The sequence below is a fragment of the Artemia franciscana genome, chromosome 16 (genome assembly GCF_032884065.1).
Source record: "Artemia franciscana chromosome 16, ASM3288406v1, whole genome shotgun sequence".
Taxonomy (NCBI): Eukaryota; Metazoa; Arthropoda; class Branchiopoda; order Anostraca; family Artemiidae; genus Artemia; species Artemia franciscana.
In genome coordinates this window covers 29,664,984-29,685,205 of record NC_088878.1, presented here as the reverse complement: position 1 = coordinate 29,685,205, position 20,222 = coordinate 29,664,984, and the positions used below count along the sequence as shown (strand labels likewise).

General features: G+C 34.1%; 1 protein-coding gene across 1 annotated transcript in view; it reads right to left on the bottom strand.

Annotated features, from left to right (window-relative positions):
• Positions 1-655: 655 nt before the first annotated feature.
• Positions 656-20,222, bottom strand: part of LOC136037323 (ZZ-type zinc finger-containing protein 3-like) — a 39,726-nt gene continuing 20,159 nt past the window's right edge. Inside the window, exons 4-7 of the mRNA XM_065719991.1 lie at positions 18,897-19,012; positions 11,641-11,844; positions 9,737-9,865; positions 656-993 (exon numbers count right to left, since the gene is read on the bottom strand). Of these exons, the coding sequence (XP_065576063.1) occupies positions 823-993; positions 9,737-9,865; positions 11,641-11,844; positions 18,897-19,012 (620 nt within the window). The 3' untranslated portion in view covers positions 656-822. The remainder of the gene's footprint in view (positions 994-9,736; positions 9,866-11,640; positions 11,845-18,896; positions 19,013-20,222) is intronic.

Here is a 20,222-nt window from a genome sequence, read left to right as displayed (position 1 = left end):
CTTGGATATAACAGCGCTTTTGGATACAACAGCGCGTTTATTTCAAATTACTTTGAGCTGTCTTGTTTTGTGGACACTTCTTTTACCCGATAAAATGAATTATCTTAACAAAGTATGTACTCAGTGTTTTTTAACTTAGGGAGGGAGGGGGTCAAATTCTTAATGAGGATAAACCGTTAGGTGGATTGTAGGACTAAAAGACTGCGGCAAGATAGTAATAGAATTTGATATTTCTGAGTCTTAGGTTCAGAGTTCACCCCCTTCTTGTGTATCTGATTACATGTAAAAACCTATCAGGAAACCAAAATTATTAGAAACATAAAATTGTTATTTAAAAAAAAAAACCCGCAAAATATGAAATAAAAGTATTAGAAATATATTCATATAGGTATATCTATTTTTATATATATTTAGATGCATAGATGTCTCAAATAAGTCTATGTATATTTATATTATTAGAAATATACTTTATACGAGAACATATATTTATCAGAAACACAAAAGGCGATACATGAGAAGATCCTGTCCTTTCTTACTTGTGCAAGATATCACCAGAGAAAATTCTGTCCTATTCTGTTTCTCCAAACAATTTTTTAACAATACTACCGAACTTTTCAAAGCATATAATGGCACTAAGCTTAGAAAAATAAGAGACTGATTTTAACAGTTTTATTGTAAAAAAGACAAGATTTAGATACCAATTTAGACAAAAAAATTACATTGCTGCAACATAGGTATGTTGTAGCAGCTTCTTTTTAAGTACCGCGTCTACAGAATGCCGTAATAAACTATTAATTAAATAATCATAATAATTAAAAAAATTCAGCTTTCATCAAGTCGCATTATTGGAAAAAGCTGATGACTTTTCAGATGCTTCTTGATTGATGGACGATCACGAGCACAGTTGTTGCAAAAATCAACAGAGGCATCTTCAATACATTGCGAGCACTGCCATCTAGTTCCTTTTATGGGTTCTACCCCACACTTGTCACACTGAAAATAAAAAGTACTATTAAAAAAATGTAGAATATAATCTTAGAAAAACTACAACAAATCAATCTTAGACCACAAAAACCATAATACTGAGATTAAATGTAGGGTTGGTCCTCTACATAAAGAAAACAATTCTAACTTCATAATTTGCCGAATAATCCTAGTTAACATATACTGCAGGAGGAGAACCTGTATATTCACTTCTTTCACTGTTGTACAATTTTTTAAACAAAATTCTGAAAAATAAACATGAATTCGACTTCATATATGCCATCTACCAAAAACATTAAAAGACAAATACTGATAATTTAGGTTAAGTAGGTTAGGTTAAGTTAGATTAGTTAGATTTTAGGTTTTCTGTTTATAAACGATTTTCAAGATTTAGAGAATGAACACGAATATTTAAAAATGTGACAGAAAAACTGGAAAAAAGAAGGAAATAAGTGAATACAGATTCACCCCCTGCAAAACATGTTAACCATGATTATTTCTATGTTATGAAGTAAGAACTGTTTTCTTAACACGTATCCTTATGTAGAGGACCAACTCTACATTTATTCCCAATGCTGTCATTTAATCCCTTTTACTGGTTCTATTTCTCATTTTTCACACTGAAAATAAAAAGCCCTACTAGACAAACTTGCCATCTAATTTTAGAAAGCGCCATTAAAATAAAATCTTAGATCACAGCAACAATAACACTGCCACCTAACTCCTTTTATTGGTTCTATTAAAAACTTGTCTTATCAAAAAAAGAAACCTCTACTATAGAACATGATACAGAATTTTTAAAAGTACCATAACAAACAAATACTACACCCAAGAGAATGGGAAACAAAGAAGCAACGCCATCTAATACTTTCTAGTAAAATCCTAAAGTAGGCTATACTTCTGAATTTGACTCTACCACTATGCCGCTTGTGGCGCTAGTTTCACAGGCATTTCTGCTGTGTTTCTTTGACTGGTTAACACACTCCTGTAAAGTGGTATTAGTTTTTGTTTTCTCTACAAGTCATGATAAAGCGCTAAAGATTCATCTGTCTCAACTTTTCTCAGCTCTTATTTTTATAAACCTGTATTTTTTTAATATAAACATTAAAAAAAATAAAATGGAAAGACATGGCAACGAGCGACTCATCACCTGGCATAAAAGTGCGGGGACAATTCGAGCAAGAAGTGGAATTCAGATACCTCGGAAGTAATTGCGAACGAACTGGATCAAGCGAAAAGAAGGTACAGTCTAGGATCAGTCTAGGTACTATCTAGAAACCTCTACTATAGAACGTAATACAGAATTTTTTAAAGTACCATAACAAACAAATACTACACACAAGAGAATGGGAGACTTATAGAAGTTGGGATTTTGGCGGTTTGACATGGTAAAACAGTGCTACCGTCACTTACAGAATAGCGTGTGGCAACTTCATTAAACAAGAGCTCATATGCCATGAGCTCTAGCAAAATTCTAAGAACCAATAGATTAATTTAAAATGAAAAACAGAGGCTTAATGCCGGTCGGGATTTAAAATAAGAGCTCTGAGACACGAGGTCTTTCTAAATATCAAAATTCAGTAAGATCCGATCACCCAATCGTAAGTTAAAAATGCCTAATTTTTTCTAATGTTTCCCCTCCCTTCGGTCCCCCCCAGATGGTCGAATCGGGGGAAACGACTTTATCGAGTCAATTTAAGCAGGTCCCTGACTCGCCCACCAATTTTCATTGTCCAAGCACGTCCAGAAGCACCGAGATCGTCAAAGCACGTGACCCCCCTAATTCCCCCAAAGAGAGTGGATCCAGTCCGGTTACGTCAATCAAGTATCTACGACACTTGCTTATTCTACCCACCAGGTTTCATCCCGATCTCTCCACTCTAAGCGTTTTCCAAGATTTCCGGTTTTCCCCTCCCAATTCCCCCTAATGACACTGGATCCGATCGAGATTTAAAATAAGAGATCTGAGTTACGAAGTCCTTCTAAATATGAAATTTCATTAAGATCTGATCACTCCTTCGTAAGTTAAAAATACCTCATTTTTTCTAATTTTTCTGAGTTAAACATCCCCCAACTCCCTCAAAGAGAGCGAATCCGTTCCGGTTATGTCAATCACGTATCTAGGACTTGTGTTTATTTTTCCCACCAAGTTTCATCCCGATCCCTCCACTCTTAGCGTTTTCCAAGATTTTAGTTTCCCCCTCCAACTCCCCCCAATGTCACCGGATCCGGTCAAGATTTAAAATAAGAGCTCTGAGATACGATATCCTCCTAGGCATCAAATTTCATTGAGATCCGATAGCCCATTCGTAAGTTAAAAACGCCTCATTTTTTCTAATTTTTCCAAATTAACCAATTATATGTCACTTGGTAAATACCAAGTGCCATAAAAAGTAGAAAACTTGAAAGAAAATTGGATAATTCATTTAATGACACTTACTAATGGTTAATAGAATTTAATGAATTAATTATTAGGATTTCATAGATTACTTTATAAATGTATTTAGTTGTAAATTAATAATTGACATTTAACCATTAATATTTTATTAATATTTATTAATATTTAACCATTAGTTTATTACAAATAAAATGATTACAAATAATTAAAATTAATAATCAATTATTGATTATGTAATTAACGATGGTTAATCAACAAATCAATTCATCAATTTATAAATTAAAACGCTTTAATGGTACAATTTAATAATCTAATAAATTTAACAGGATTAATCTGTAAAGCAGTAGGATCAAAGCTAAAATTTGTTGGTATGTGATGACTGGTCAGCATTTTTTATTTTCAAGAATCACGCCAAGTCAAGAGCAGTCTACACAAAGTAGACTTCTTCCCCTCCCCTGCATTTTAAATTATCAGAACAGACAAGATACAAAATTTTTTGGTCCAAACACTAGATGATGTTGATGCTTTTTATTTTCGACAATAGCGCCAGCTTCCGCTCCCATACTTTTTTAATATTCTTGGTCTTTGACTACAGAGATATAAAAACATCCGTCCTTGGGTGGGTATACATTGTAATTGAACAAAAACTTTTCCCACAAAAAGCTTGAGAATCTATATCCTGTAAAGTTATACAAACCCTATAAATAATTCTAAAAAAAAATAATTCTAGAAATAATTATATTATAATTCTATTCTATAATACTAACCTATTCTATAATAATTCTACAATAATAACCTATAAATGATTCTAAAAAAGAACAATTGGATGACGTTTACTCAAATTTAAAACAAGAGAACATGAAGATAAATAAATTCACAACATCGTAGTTACATCACGTATTTGGTTGATCTTGTTACCACAGAGCAATTGATTCTCGAATCCTTTGTTTTAATTACAAAACTTTAAAAGACAAGGGTCTGCTATAGTAAAGCAGGAATTGGTAAGTTGTATTTCACTCCTTCCAGCTGGTTAAATTTAGCGCTCAAAATCCGTCAACAATTTTTTGTTATTTTGCAGAAACACAATTTTTATAAACTTACTACTAACAATGTGTTTATTAAAGCGGTAGAAACTGGGCTTCAAATAGTAAGGCCAAGTGTTAAAAGAAGTATAATTTTTTGTAAACTTACTACTGACAATGTGCTTGTTAAATTGGCAGAAACGTGGCTTATAATACGGCAAGTACAGCAGTGGGATGGCAAGTGGAGTAGGAATAGGATTGAATAGGAAGGATTTGTAATTCAAACTTATACCTCATCCTAAAATGTGAAATGTCTGGAAAAATACTTGTAGTTGTCGGGAAAGAGAAGCTGAGAAATTCGTGAAGCTTGAGAGAAAGTGACGAAAGATTCCTAAATTGACAAAGAGTTTGACTTTTTCTTGCTAAAAGCCTACTTTTTAAGGTCTAGCATTCACATGCTATTGGACACTAACGAGTCTGAAACCTAGAGTTTCTGACCTAGACAAAAAAGACTTGAATTAGATCTCCTGCCGTGCGCTGCTCGGCGTAGAGAATGACGTCTGCCTCCTCCATTCACTTTGGTCCAGTGCGAGCGCATGTGCTTCTCTCGATCTGACGTTTGTCATCACCAGAAACTCGGACAGGCTGTCGGACCATCGTTTTTTCTTTCGGCCGTGGGGTCACTTTCAACCGGCTTCCGTGGGGTCAAAGTTAAAGATCGTCTTTGCGGGTAAGTGCTGGGGCATTCAAAGTAAGCGTCCAAACCATCGTAATGTACGCTCAGCTGCTTAGATGGAAAACCGAAACTGCTTGGTGAGCTGCAGCAGCCTCTCATTACTCATGGAATCGAACCACCTTAGACCTTCGATCCTTCTCAGGCTCTTCGTTTGGAATACAGCGATAGCCTTTAGTGTTGCGGTTGATGCACGCCATGTTTCAGCTCCGCAGAGCATGCAGAACCGACAAGGGCGTTGAAAATCCGCAAAGACAAAGAAGCAACGTCATCTAATACTTCCTAGTAAAGTCCTAAAGCAGGCTATACTTATAAATTTAATTCTACCGCTATGTTGCTTGTGGCGCTAGTGTCACAGGCATTTGTGTTATGTTTCTTTGACTGGTTAACCCACTCCTGTGTAGGGGTATTAGTTTTTGTTTTCTCTACAAGCCATGATAAAGCACTAAAGATTTATCTGACTCCTATTTTCTCAGCTCTTATCTTTAAAAATCTGGATTTTTTTCAATTTAAACATTCAAACAAAAATTTGAAAAGCAAATTCAAATTCAATTTACGATAAAACTACATAAATTATGAAATTGACCATTATTGCCTCTCTAAAGGTTAAGTTCCATCTTAAAACTAATTTTTCGAATCTTTTTGTTTATTTTGTGTCGAGGGATTAAACTAAGGGCAAACTCCGTTCCAATCCAGATCAGGGAAAAGTTAGTTAATAGACAAAGTGTGATTCCTAAAGGGGTGTATGCTCGTCCCCTCTGCGAGGAGGAGAATCAAGATTAAGACCATTTTTTCTGGGATTGTCTTGACTTTCTTTATTTTAGGGCAAATATTTACAGGGGATGTTCCCTATAGATATTTGGTCCCTTATATTCTCCAAAATGGCAACCCAATAACAATAATTCTTTTTGGTGTTTATACAGACAAATGCTTCGAAAGAATGAAGAGTTTATACGATTGAGATATTTTGTCTCTAGATTAGGTATTTTTCGCTTTGTATTCTATTTTTGTTTAGTAAGTTGTTAGTTCTGTTGGAGATATTTCTTGTTTTGTATTTATTTGTTTTGTGCATGTTGCCTCTGTGCCTTTTAAATACAGTGATCGCCACTATGGCTAATCAACAGTGCACTATCAGAAAATAAGTCATATGTAACTAGAGAAAATCGCACATTGCTTCTTTGCGATATATTTCAGACCATTCTACGACGACGGCCCTTACGAGACCCCCCCACCCTCAACATCAAAACTAGCACGACTATTTTAATTTTCTGTTTTCATTGAGTATGATCTGATTTTGGATTTTTAAACTATGTTAAATGGTTTATGATTGCTTAACTTAAACAATCCAACACTCAAAAATTCAGCTTAAAATTTTAAGAGGTTTATCTGGGAATGGATTCATCGTTTGCTTATTTACTTATTAGTATTTTTAGGAATTCGGGTATATAGATTATAGAGAGCCTTTCAAAAGTTTTCATGGCTGCAAATATCTCGATTTTAAATTGATATCTATAAAATTGATATAGATAAGTTTCAGTCAGTTAAAAAAGGTCCACCAAGGAGGAGCAAGTTTAGTCAGATATATTGGTGGAATAATCCGCCAAAAATAACCAAAAATAATTTTCTTCGAGAATCCAAGTAAGAAAAAAAAACTTTAGAGATTACGATATGTAGCTGGGTAATTTGCGTTCATTCTGATATATGAAGTGTTTATCCATTTTTAATACAATTCTGCCGGCCTGCCGGCCACGAAACTGCCGTTTTCACGCCGGCCACGAAAATGCCATTTTCAGGAAGATACTCGGAATCTAATTATGTAGCAATATTACCTATTAAAAAATAAATACAATATAGTATTTATATACCTAGCACATAGTATTATACTTTTATAGATTTATATAGATTATATAGATTTTATTATATAGATTATTATTATAGATATAGATTATTATATAGATAATAGAGATTTTATAAATTTATATAGATTTATATTAGTTTTTAATAATTTATATAATATTAATATAATTAATATTATTATAATTAATTATATAATTAATAATTAATTTAATTATTATTATTAAGTTATAATTTCATAATTAATTATAAAATAATATTATATAATATAATTATAAAATAAAATAATTTTATAATTAATAGATTAAACTACAGAGTATTATAGTCAAAAGGCAATAATATTGGATCGTGAAACCTACATGAATTTATTTATACTTAGGCAATAATTTTTTCAGAAAAAAAAAAACAATATTGCCAATTTTAAAGCACCGTTACTACCTTACACAATCCTGGAATCTAGTTACACAAAAACCATATGTTGTTATAATGAACTTTGTTAATTAATTTGTTTTAAAACTTTTTCAAAACGTTAATTAAACCCCCTGTATGAGTAACGTGATAAGAATGAGTGTGGTGATTATAGAGGCATTAGCCTGGTTTCTGTAGGAAGCAAATTACTTAGTATAATGATACTTTTTAGACTTAGATATACTGAAGATAAAGTTTTAAGAGAAAAACAGTGGGAAATAAGAAGGAGAAAAGACCCGTCTCTCTTAGATTAATAATTGAAAAATGTATGAGTCACCATACCCCTTTAGTCCTAAGTTAATAGATTATGAGTAAACATTTGATTTAGCAGACGCAAGTAAATCATTTCTAAGGCCGAATTGGCTGATCATGACAAAAAAATTGCAACGAAGAGAGGAACGAAGACAATAACAGCCAGTTGAAAACAGAAGAAAAAATTATGCAAATATCTCATTTGAGATCGGTAAATGTTTAGAGCACATAGACTGAATGCAATTCGAATGTTACCAGAATTACGAAGATGGTGTGCAGAATGGTCAGTAAACAAATTCTAGAAGCGCATCCATTTCTGGTTGATTCTATTCCTCCATGGGGCAAACTAAAAATTCGTAAAGTAGGCTTGCTTACAAGTAACATTACCTATAGAGCGAAGCGTATTGGTCCATGAGCCCCGCGGGCAGAGGAGCGAGGCCTGTATTCTATATTTATTTAATAAACCTCGTCTGAGGTTTTTTCTTTTTTTGAGTTTTATCACTCTATGTTGAAGAAATATAGAATACAGACCTTGCCCCGCTGCCCACGGGGCTCATGGACTAATACGCTTCGCTCTATAAGTAATGATACCTAAAGGCAAACCCACTTTACGAATTTTTAGTCTCGTTGGAGAGGGGTTTTAAAAAGCTACAAAATTGATGTGCTTCTCTAATAATGACAAAGAAACAATACGCGATCATCAGAATCTTGCTATATGCAGTAATACGCACTTTAGACCACTTGGAACGAAACTAAACATTTACCTTGAGATCTGCAGTCTTACCTCCGTGCAAAAAAAAAAAAAAAGCAGATAAAAGTAAACGTTTCTCTGTTCTTTGTGATTTTTTTGTTTGGCAGATACAAGAGCTTTAAAGAAGGTACTATTCTTCTATAGTATACTAGATAAGTACAATAAAGTGAATAGGACTATGACAAGAATAATATTGCGGTGGTTAAAGTAAGAAATGAGGCTAGCAGATGGTTTCGAATCCAATGAGGTGTTAAGCAGGGCTGCATTCTATCCCCGCCTATATGGATCAGTTTGATGGACTTTGTCTTGAGGACCACAACAAAGGCTATGAGGAGCACAAAATCAAAACAGGAAAGTAAAAATCTCCTAGACTTAGATTATGCTGATGGTCTGAGTGTCCTAGATGAAAATACAAATGAAATGACGGATTTTTTGGAGGGTTGGAGAGTCCAGGGCGCAAGAAGTGAAAAATATTGAGAACATTAAGTAAATTAGATCCATCAAGTGGATGGTATTATTAGCGAAGATAGAGTGTGCAGTGAAGATGTTAAAAGTAGAATATCAAAGGGCCAGGGTGTTTTTTTTACAGTTGAAAAATGTTTGGAAAAACAGGTAGTTAAGTCTACAAACCAGGATTAGAATGTTAGAAGCTACGGTGATGACAGTGGTCAAGTATGGGTCTAAGAGGTAATCGTGAGGAAGCGGTCCGAAAGACAGGATTTTTAGATGCCTTCCAAAGGAATTCTTTTGAATTCCAGAAGAATTCCAGACATATTCTTTACGTATCCATTTGGGTAGGCCTACCCATCTGACTGGCCGGATTTCAAACAGTAAGATGTACAAAAATTGTGGTTCTATACCGTTTTCTACACGATAATGAAAGAAAGGTTGAGGTAGCTAGGACACGTTCTGCATGAAGGGTGAGAGATTCCTAAGGATCGTTCTTTTCGACCAACCATCTAGGGCTCAAGGACAATTAGGCTGTTCACGAATAGGGTGGGAGGAGATCGTAAGGAGGGATTAAATGAAAATTATCAGGATGGATCAAAGGGGGAGGCTTTGAATAGATTAGGGTGGAGGAGGATCGTGCGTATCTATGTTAGTATCAGGCCGCTAAGTGCTGCACTTATTAGTAGTAGTAGTATAAACGTCATATAAAATCACTCGGTCCCCCTCCTCCACCATCTAATTCTCGTAGCAGCCTCTTTTACCTATAAAAACAATCTTTAAAATTAAATTCGAAATCAAATTTTTGAGAAAGACTGTGTTCATACCCTATAGCTGTCATGCACAACCAATCCCAAGTAGCTTTGTTTTTTCTCAATTTTCATTACAAACTTTAGCCATTGAATCTCTTCGTACTCCGGTGTGTTCCTCAATTCAACTGGTATATCTTCTTCGTCCTATAAAAATATTAATTTAAACAACTTTTTCCACCAAATAAATTTTTCAAAGAAAAGTAAAGAACTCCGTTAAACAAAAAAGATCAGAAATAAAGTCAAATAGTCTTCCAAGCGTAAAACCCCCATAAATCACCATTAATAAATAAATGAAATCTAAACGAGCAGAAATTGAAATAAATAATCGATTCAAGCTCAAAATGAGAAGAAATTAACATGAGTGGGGCTGACACCACCCCCCATGCCTTATGAAGGTCAGAATATGATTTGGACTGTGATGAAAACAAAATACATATTAAATATTTTCACTTTTTATAAATTGAATAAATCGAAAATTATTAAGACTTTGAAGAATAAATGTCAATATATGTATATTAAACTGTCAATCCACATTCATTTGTTTTATTTCAGTAACGTGCAAATTATGTTTCGGTCTTCTCAAATCATGGGGTTTAGAAATTTAAATTTCCAATCGAATTAGCTCCTTCTATGAGTTCTTCTATGAGTTCTAAGAGTTTCTATGTTATTGCTATGTATGATAGCGATGCGCTGCCTACGATATTGCTTATATGCCCTTTTGAAAACCAGCATGCATATATTTTTTTCGTTTAATCGAAACTCCCCTAAGCATTCCCTAAAAGTTTCACCTTAATACCCTTAGCGTCATTAATTAGAGCAATCGCAGAAGTAGCATAAATAGTAAACATATAAAGCCTTCTGATTAGTTCAAAATCCACTACAACTTACCCTGAAAGGAGTAAACGCCAAACACCATAACTAACATCGCTTGTCCCTGGGATCTAGGGGGTTGTGTTGGATCTAAGCATTGTTATATGATCTTTCGACTCATAATTTCGATCCGATGCATTTGTCAAAAAAAGGCGTGACGGGGGGGGGGGCTAGCTGCCCTCGATCACCATTGGCTCTTAAAAGAGAACTAGAGCTTTCAATTTTAAATCAAATGAGTTTCCTCAAAATTCTGTACGACCCACCCCTTCCACAAAAGATTTTATACACCAACAAGGCATAACTTACAACCCTTGCCCCCGGGCCCTGGGGGTTGTATCAACCCCGGGGGCATTGCTATAGGCTCTTTGCACTATTTTGAACAAAATGACTATCTCAGAATAGGTCATGAGAGGGCTAGGTGCCGTCCGATCACTTTTAGCTCTTAAAAAGGGAAATGGAGCTTCCAATTTCTAAACAAAAGAGACCCCTCCGAGGTTTATACAACCATCCCTTCCTTAAAACTTTAATGGACAACTAGAATAACTTAAAGCCCTAGCCCCAAGGGCTTCGAGGAATTTTGAAATCCCAAAGGACATAATTACTGGAACTTTCAACTATGCTGAACAAAATGGCTATCTCAAAATTTTGATATTCAGATTTCATTTCAGCTTTCTTCGGGCCAAATTACTGTTTTACATCACAAACTGGCATAAAATGCCACTTTGATGTCCTGTAATCTGTTTACCTCTTAATATGGATTCTAAAACATTTAGCTTAGCGCAACAAGAGCCTTTTCCCAATATTCTAGGACTACTGATTCGAAGTAAACTCATATGTGAAACTATTGTTCTGAAAATCAGTCGTTTTCAAACTCAATGAATTTTACATATTTGGAAAAATCATAAAAAGCTATTCTTTTAATGGGTATATTTTCACAAAAGGTCCAATTTTTGTATTTTTTATTACTAATAGCAATAGTCACGAGCATAAATATACAGAAGAAAGGGAAGAAAAGAAATAGAAAAAAAAAGAAAAAAAAAACAACTTACAGAAATATCGCTAATTTCATCCTCACTCCTTGTTCCTTGTTGATCCTGCATTTTAAACAAGTCAGGCTCTAATTTATTTTCTTTAAGAGAGGAAGAAGATGAATCATCATCGTTCATAGACACTGTTAAACCTGAACTTCCCCAAAAAGTAGATGGCATAAATAGATGGCGCAATCTCTGTGCTTCTGCGTTGAATTTCTTATTCTAAAATAAATAAATAAATGTTTAAATAAATAAATAAATAAAATAAATGTTTTAACTGCAATAATATTTTGTGATCTGCTAATGGCTTAATATTAGTTTCTTTTACATAACTATGCACAAGTTAAACCTCTTTTTTCTGGAGATTAGGGGGGGGGAGTTACATTAAGTGGAAAATTAATCCTTATCACTTAGGGTAACAGTTAAAACAAACTTCCCCAAAATTTAGATGGCCCAATCGCTATGTTTATGTATCAAATATCAATTTCTAAAGTAACATCTAAGTTTTAGTAGTACTTAAATGTATAAAAATACTCAATCGTATTATATGAAGATAATTTCGGCATTTATTTAACATTGGGCTAGTAGGATTTTTTTTCTAAATGTAGACATTGGTGAATATCAGAAACAAGAAGAACAATAGGTAATTCTTTTCGCAAGACAGTAGAAATCTAATTAGAAGTGATATTTCGGCCCTGTGTCCAAGCGCCGGCCTCAGCAAAACATAAATTATATAGAAAAAGAAAAACTTACAACAATATACAACCAATATAACTAAAGTCCTGGTTGAACTTCGCTGCGTAAGGATGCTGGGACTGTTTTTGAAAAATTTAAATTTTAGTTATATTCGTTGTATCTTGTTGTAAGTTCTTCTTTTCTATATATTTATGTCTTTCGTCAAGTCAAGCGGGTTGCTTGGAATAACCCCATAAACATTGGAGTAAAATTTGAAAAAGAGAAAAAAAATCTGGACTTGCCCAACTCCTGGTCGCAATTTCCAACTAACGACATCCAACTAACGCCCTTCCAATTAACAGCTCATTCCACCTACCAACACACCCAATAACCCCTTGCTTCCAAACAACAAAATCTAAACAATTTATTTCTGTTCATTTTTAGGGAACGTGAGAGCAAATGAGATTCTGTTAGTTTTGTCTAGCCAAAACGAGAAGAATTAAAAGAAAATAACCAAAAAAAGCAAATAAGCGGGTATGAGATAAATAGCCAATAAAAATAAATAGCCAAAACAAAAAAGAATTACAAGAAAATAACAAGAAGAAACCAAATAAGCGGGTATGAGATAAATAGGCAATAAGAATTAATAGCGAAAACGAGAAAGAATTAAAAGAAAATAACAAGAAGAAACCGAATAAGCGGGTATGAGAACAGAGATACCTAGATTTTCACTTGATTTTCCCCTTTTTTTCTCCTTTGTCCATTTGCATAAACGAGATTTGAAAACAAATCCTTCTAACTGGAGATCAATTCGATGTTGTCCTTGTTTTCAAAACTATATGAAAAGGTCGTGCATAAAAGACTATACAATCACCAGAACCTATATGGAATTCTCACGGAAACACAGTTTGGATTCAGGAGAGGCCAATATTGTACGGATTAAAGTTATGACCGCTTTCAATAAAAATAAATAGATAAAAAGAAAAAGAATTACAAGAAGATAACAAGAAGAAACCGAATAAGCGGGTATGAGACCAGAGATACCTAGGTTTTCACTTGATTTTCCCCTTTTTTTCTCCTTTGTCCCTTTGCATGAACAAGATTTGAAAACAAATCCTTCTAACTGGAGATCAATTCGATGTTCTCCTTGTTTTCAAAACTATATGAAAAGGTCGTGCATAAAAGACTATACAATCACCAGAACCTATATGGAATTCTCACGGTAACACAGTTTGGATTCAGGAGAGGCCAATATTGTACGGATTAAAGTTATGACCGCTTTCAATAAAAATAAATAGACAAAAAGAAAAAGAATTAGAAGAAAGTAACAAGAAGAAACCAAATAAGCGGGTATGAGCCAAATAGCTAATAAAAATAAATAGCCAAAACGAAAAAGAATTAAAAGAAAATAACAAGAAGAAACCGAATAAGCGGGTATGAGACCAGAGATACCTAGGTTTTCACTTGATTTTCCCCTTTTTTTTCTCCTTTATCCCTTTGCATAAACGAGATTTGAAAACAAATCCTTCTAACTGGAGATCAATTCGTTGTTGTCTTTGTTTTCAAAACTATATGAAAAGGTCATGCATAAAAGACTGTACAATCACCTGAACCAATATGGAATTCTCACGGAAACACAGTTTGGATTCAGGAGAGGCCAATATTGTACGGATTAAAGTTATGACCGCTTTCAATAAAAATGAATAGCCAAAACGAAAAAGAATTAAAAGAAAATAACAAAAAGAAACCAAATACGCGGGTATGAGCTAAATAGCTAATAAAAATAAATAGCCAAAACGAAAAAGAATTAAAAGAAAATAACAAGAAGAAACCGAATAAGCGGGTATGAGAACAGAGATACCTAGGTTTTCGCTTGATTTTCCCTTTTTTTCTCCTTTGTCCCTTTGCATAAACGAAATCTGAAAACAAATCCTTCTAACTAAAGATCAATTCGATGTTGTCTTTGTTTTCAAAACTATATGAAAAGGTCATGCATAAAACACTGTACAATCATCTGAACCTATGTGGAATTAAATAAAAAAAAACAAGTTTTTCCAACCGAAAGTAAGGAGCGACATTAAAACTTAAAACGAACAGAAATTACTTCGTATATGAAAGGGGCTGCTTCCTCATCTACGCCCCGCTCTTTACGATAAAGTTTGACTCTTTCTCTCAACTCTTCTTTTTAAAACAGTAAAAAACTTTAGCGTAAACAGCGGGGCTTTGATGAGGAAGCAACCCCTTTCATATACTAAGTAATTTCTGTTCGTTTTAAGTTTTAATGTCGCTCCTTACTTTCTGTTGAAAAAACTTGTTTTTTTTATTTAATTTCTGAACGTTTTTGAATAAATACATGTTTTGATTTTGGTTCTCCGCAGAGGAATTTGCATATTTATTTATTTTTTTTTTGGCTAAATGGCTTTCTCATAATTTTGATCGAATGATTTTGAGAAAAAAAGAGCGGGGAGGAAGCCTAGTTGCCCTCCAATTTTTTGGTTAATTAAAAAGGTTACTAGAACTTTTAATTTTTTACGAATCTTTTTATTAGTAAAAGATATACGTAACTTTTAAATTAGCTTACGTAAACAATTTTTTATTCTCATGTTTTTATTACACGTATGAGAGGGTTCGCTTCCTCGTCAGTACCTCTCTCTTTACACCAAATCTTAAATTTTGTCCAAATTCATTAAGAATGACCCCTGAATCACAAAAGCCGTAGAATAAATAGTTGACATTACTAAAAATACTTTAGCGTAGAGAGCGAGGTATTAGGAGGAAGTGAGCCCCTCATATGGGTAACAATTTCTGTTCGTTTTAAGTTTTAATGCTACTCCTGAAAAAACTTTTTCATATTTATTTTTTCGATTTTTTTTAAATAATGCTAGTAAATCCTGCGCTCCCTTCATGGAAATTTTCTTCCCCCATGACAAATTCCTCGAAGGAAAGTTCCCCCAGCATATCCCCCTCTTCTCAACCCCTCCCCCAACCAAATATCCTCCCGAAAACGCCTGTACACTTCCCAATAACCATTACTATATGTAAGCACTGGTCTAAGTTTGTAACTTGTAGCCCCTCCCATGGGGACTGTGGAGGAGTAAGTCGTCTCCAAAGACATAGTTATAAGGTTTTTCGACTACGCTGAATAAAATGGCTATCTCAGAATTTTGATCCGTTGACTTTGGGAAAATAACTAGCGTCGGAGGGGGCCTAGGTGCCCTCCAATTTTTTTGGTCACTTAAAAAGGGCACTAGAACTTTTCATTTCCGTTAGAATGAGCCCACTCGCAACATTCTAGGACAACTGGGTCGATATGATCACCCCTGGGAAAAAAACAAATCAATAAACACGCATCCGTGATCTGCCTTCTGGCAAAAAATACAAAATTCTACATTTTTGTAGATAGGAGCTTGAAACTTCTACAGTAGGGTTTTCTGATGCGCTGAATCTGATGGTGTAATTTTCGTTAAGATTCTATGACTTTTAGGGGGAGTTTCCCCTATTTTCTAAAATAACGCAAATTTTCTCAGGCTCGTAACTTTTGATGCGTGAGACTAAACTTGATGAAACTTATATATTTAAAATCAGCATTAAAATCCGATTCTTTTGATGTAGCTATTGGTATCAAAATTCCATTTTTTAGAGTTTTGGTTTCTATTGAGCCGGGTCGCTCCTTACTACAGTTCGTTACCACGAACTGTTTGAAAAGAAAATAATTCGGTATTTCGGGGCTTCTGACATTATTACTCCTTTGCGGAAGTTAGGCTCAAAATTGGAAAAGGATTATATTGTTTCTCTGGGCCCCTTTCACCTCTTAGTTCGTTTATTTTCCCGTTAGTTTTCATCTGTTTTCGCTTTATAGTTGTGTTATCTCTTAGCAGTTCTTTCGTTAGTTGAGTTATGGTTGTGGTATATATGTTTTATCGCTCGTATAGTTGTGTTATTTTCAAATTATACTCCATAATAGAGAGGCTCCGAACACCCAGCATTGTATATTAAGCTCTGAATTTGACGGTTTTTTCTAACGTGACCAGATTCGTACTGCGCCCTGCGCCCTTTTCATTGAATTTTTCTTCCCCCATGACATATTTCTCCAAGGAAAGATCCTCCCACATAGCCCCCTCCCCCCAAACCTACCCCCAAAACCAAAAAAATCCCCCTGAAAACGTCTGTACACTTCCCAATAACCATTATTATATGTAAACACAGGTCGAAGTTTGTAACTTGCAGCCCCTCCCCCAGGAACTGTGGGGGAGTAAGTCATCCCCAAAGACATATTTATTATGGTTTTCGACTATTCTGAACAAAATGGCTATCTCAAAATTTTGATTCGTTGACTTTGGGAAAAAATGAGCGTGGGAGGGGGCCTAGATGCCCTCCAATTTTTTTGGTCACTTAAAAAGGGCACTAGAACTTTTCATTTCCGTTAGAATGAGCCCTCTTGCGACATTCTAGGACCACTTGGTCGATACGATGACCCCTGGAAAAAAAATAAAAAAATAAACACGCACCCGTGATTTGTCTTCTGGCAAAAAATACAAAATTCCACATTTTTGTAGATAGGAGCTGGAAACTTCTACAATAGGGTTCTCTGATACGCTGAATCTGATGGTGTCATTTTCGCTAAGATCCTACGACTTTTAGGGGGTGTTTCCCCCTATTTTCCTAAATAAGGCAAATTTTCTCAGGGCAACTTTTGATGGGTAAGACTAAACTTGATGAAACTTATATATTTAAAATCAGCATTAAAATGCGATTCTTTTGATGTACCTATTGATATCAAAATTCAATTTTTTAGAGTTTTGGTTACTATTGAGCCGGATCGCTCCTTACTACAGTTCGTTACCACGAACTGTTTGATTCTCACGGAAAAACAGTTTGGATTCAGGAGAGGTCAATATTGTACGGATTAAAGTTATGACCGCTTTCAATAAAAATAAATAGCCAAAAAGAAAAAGAATTAGAAGAAAATAACAAGAAGAAACCAAATAAGCGGGTATGAGCTAAATAGCTAATAAAAAATAAATAGCCAAAACGAAAAAGAATTAAAAGAAAATAACAAGAAGAAACCGAATAAGCGGGTATGAGACCAGAGATACCTAGGTTTTCACTTGATTTTCCCCTTTTTTTTCTCCTTTATCCCTTTGCATAAGCGAGATTTGAAAACATATCCTTCTAACTGGAGATCAATTCGATGGTGTCTTTGTTTTCAAAACTATATGAAAAGGTCATCCATAAAAGGCTGTACAATCACCTGAACCTATATGGAATTAAATAAAAAAAAACAAGTTTTTTTAAATGAAAGTAAGGAGCGACATTAAAACTTAAAACGAACAGAAATTGCTTCTTATATGAAAGGGGCTGTTCCCTCCTCAACATCCCGCTCTTTACGCTAAAGTTTTTCACTGTTTTAAAAAGTATATTTGACAGAAAAAGTCATACTTTAGCGCAAAGAGCGGGGCGTTGAGGAGGGAACAGCCCCTTTCATATACGGAGCAATTTCTGTTCGTTTTAAGTTTTAATGTCGCTCATTACTTTCAGTTAAAAATTACTTGTTTTTTTCTATTTAATCACAATAAGTAAGAGGAAATTGTGAAATCTCATTTAGACTTGTTTTTTATTTAGCTACCCTTTCACCATTACTTAGAAAGGGTGATCATATTTTAGTTTTGTGTTTTGTTTTAAGTTTTTTTTATATATTTTTATCAGTTTATCCTGCACTGAGGACGGTCAAGCAAAGGTCTTGACCGAAGTATTTGCATAATTTTCATTTTTTTCACTGGCTGTTTATTGTCCTCGTTCTTCTTTTCTTTGCGATTTTGTACTTCCATAATTCTGCCTTTATAATCTAGCAACAAGGTTTTTGCTGTTACCAAGGGTTTCAAAAAGAGTCATTATTCTCTCTCTGCATTAATTTTATTTCTCTTCTTAGCTTTATTTTATAGTTATTAAATTTTCAAATGTGTGCTATAAATACTAATTTCAATTAACTATTTAATTAGCACTTGTGCAATATAAATATTATCCTGATTAAGCGTTCGGTAGATAAATACCTCTGGTGCCCTACGTCACAAATTACTACATTTTACAAACTGTTTTGATTAAGTTATGTATAAACACAGGATTCATTTCCGGTATAGAATCTATCACCTAAACCTCAATGCTAACAAAAATGGATATGTTAAACATTAGAGTACAGTAAGTGGCGTTAGTAAAATGTAGTCTTTGACAAATATTTTTTTAATAAATTAGGAAAAAAGATATCTAAAAATAAAATTAAAGTTAAGTCATTAACAATTTAAAAACAATTTTTACTTAAATAAAAAATAAAATCTTTTAAAAAAATTAAAAATTTAAATTAGGAAAAAAGACATATAAAATAAAATTAAAGCTAAGTCATTAATAATTTAAAAACAATGTTTATTTAAATAAAAAACAAGATCTTTAAAAAAAATTAAAAAAGAAAAAATAACAAAAATATACACATTTAGTCGATTGATAACTTTACAGGAACCGCGTAACTATGCAATCTACTAAATTAATACCCCTCCTCTCTCTGTTACTCATTAATAATAAAATGCAGAAAGAAAATATATGCTTACTCTTTTAAGATATTTTTCATATCCGTATTTTCTTCCAGGAACTGGCAACCCTGCTTTTTGAAGTTTTATAAAGTATTTTTGTACTCGGCTTAGTACTTGTCGGGCTGTTCTATTGCCTATGGGAAAGTAAGCGACAAATTAATAAATGTTAATAAACCAAATAATCTTTCAATATAAATGAATTTATTAATGCAATAATCAAATCAACTAATTTATTAATCTCTCTTAATTATCATTAAATCAATGAAGAAAATAATTAATATTTGTGTAAATAAATTAAATTACACTTATTGAACCAAATAACAGTCGATTAAGAAACATTGTTTTAAGACAACGAACTAAAACAACTTTATAAAAACAAAAACAATTAAAAACAAATCAATATGGAAGAAAACGAAAACCAAGTTTGGAAGATATAAAAGATAAGTCTGCAAACCAAGATCAGAATCTTGGAAGTTACAGTGATGTAATGGGCGAATGGTACTAAAGAATGGGAGCTCTGAAGAGCAGATAAAGATCTACTAGATTTTCCCAGAGGAACTGCCTACAGATTGTTCTGGGTACTCGGCTGACTGACCGTATTTCAAACAGTAGCCTATGCGAAAAGTGAGATTTAATTCCACTTTCTAGGACTATAATGAGAGGAAGCTTGAGATGCCTAGGGCAGATTCTGTGGATGAAGGATTCACATTGTCGAAAATTGTCCTTTTCGGCCAAGCGCCTAGAGCTAAACGGAAAACAGGCCGTCCTCGCCCGGAGCGGGATGATGTCACAAAGAAAGATTTAAAGGAAATGGTAACTTCCTTAGAGGGTGTAAAGAGGGAGGCTTTGAATAGATTGGGATGGAGGAGGAACATCAGTGGCTGTGTTAGCCTCAGGCGGATTGGTGCTCTGGTGAGTTGTTAGTAGTATTACTAATACAAAGATTTCAACCTTTTTCTTGTGCATTGGAGTCTTCTTGGTCCAAGGATATAAGACTATAAGTTTCAGACAAAAAAATTGGTCTTCTTCACACCATGCATTTAGGGTGACACGGTTGTAAGTTTCAAACCCTTCGGGAAAAAAACTTTTTGGCGCTTGTCAGGCAACGTCGTGGGGTGGAAACAATATCTATTTCATATCACGTGTTCATCACCTTTTGGACCAAGGAATCAAATATAAAAGTTTAAACCGATAAGGGAAAAAGTTGTTCGGTACTGTCTTAGGTCTCATTTTTAAGGAGCTTACGCCCTAGAACGTTTTTTTTTGTCATTAAGTTTCACTTAGACTAGGAATTTAAGGCTTTAAGTCTGGAACTGATCAGACAAAAAGTTTACAGGCTTATTT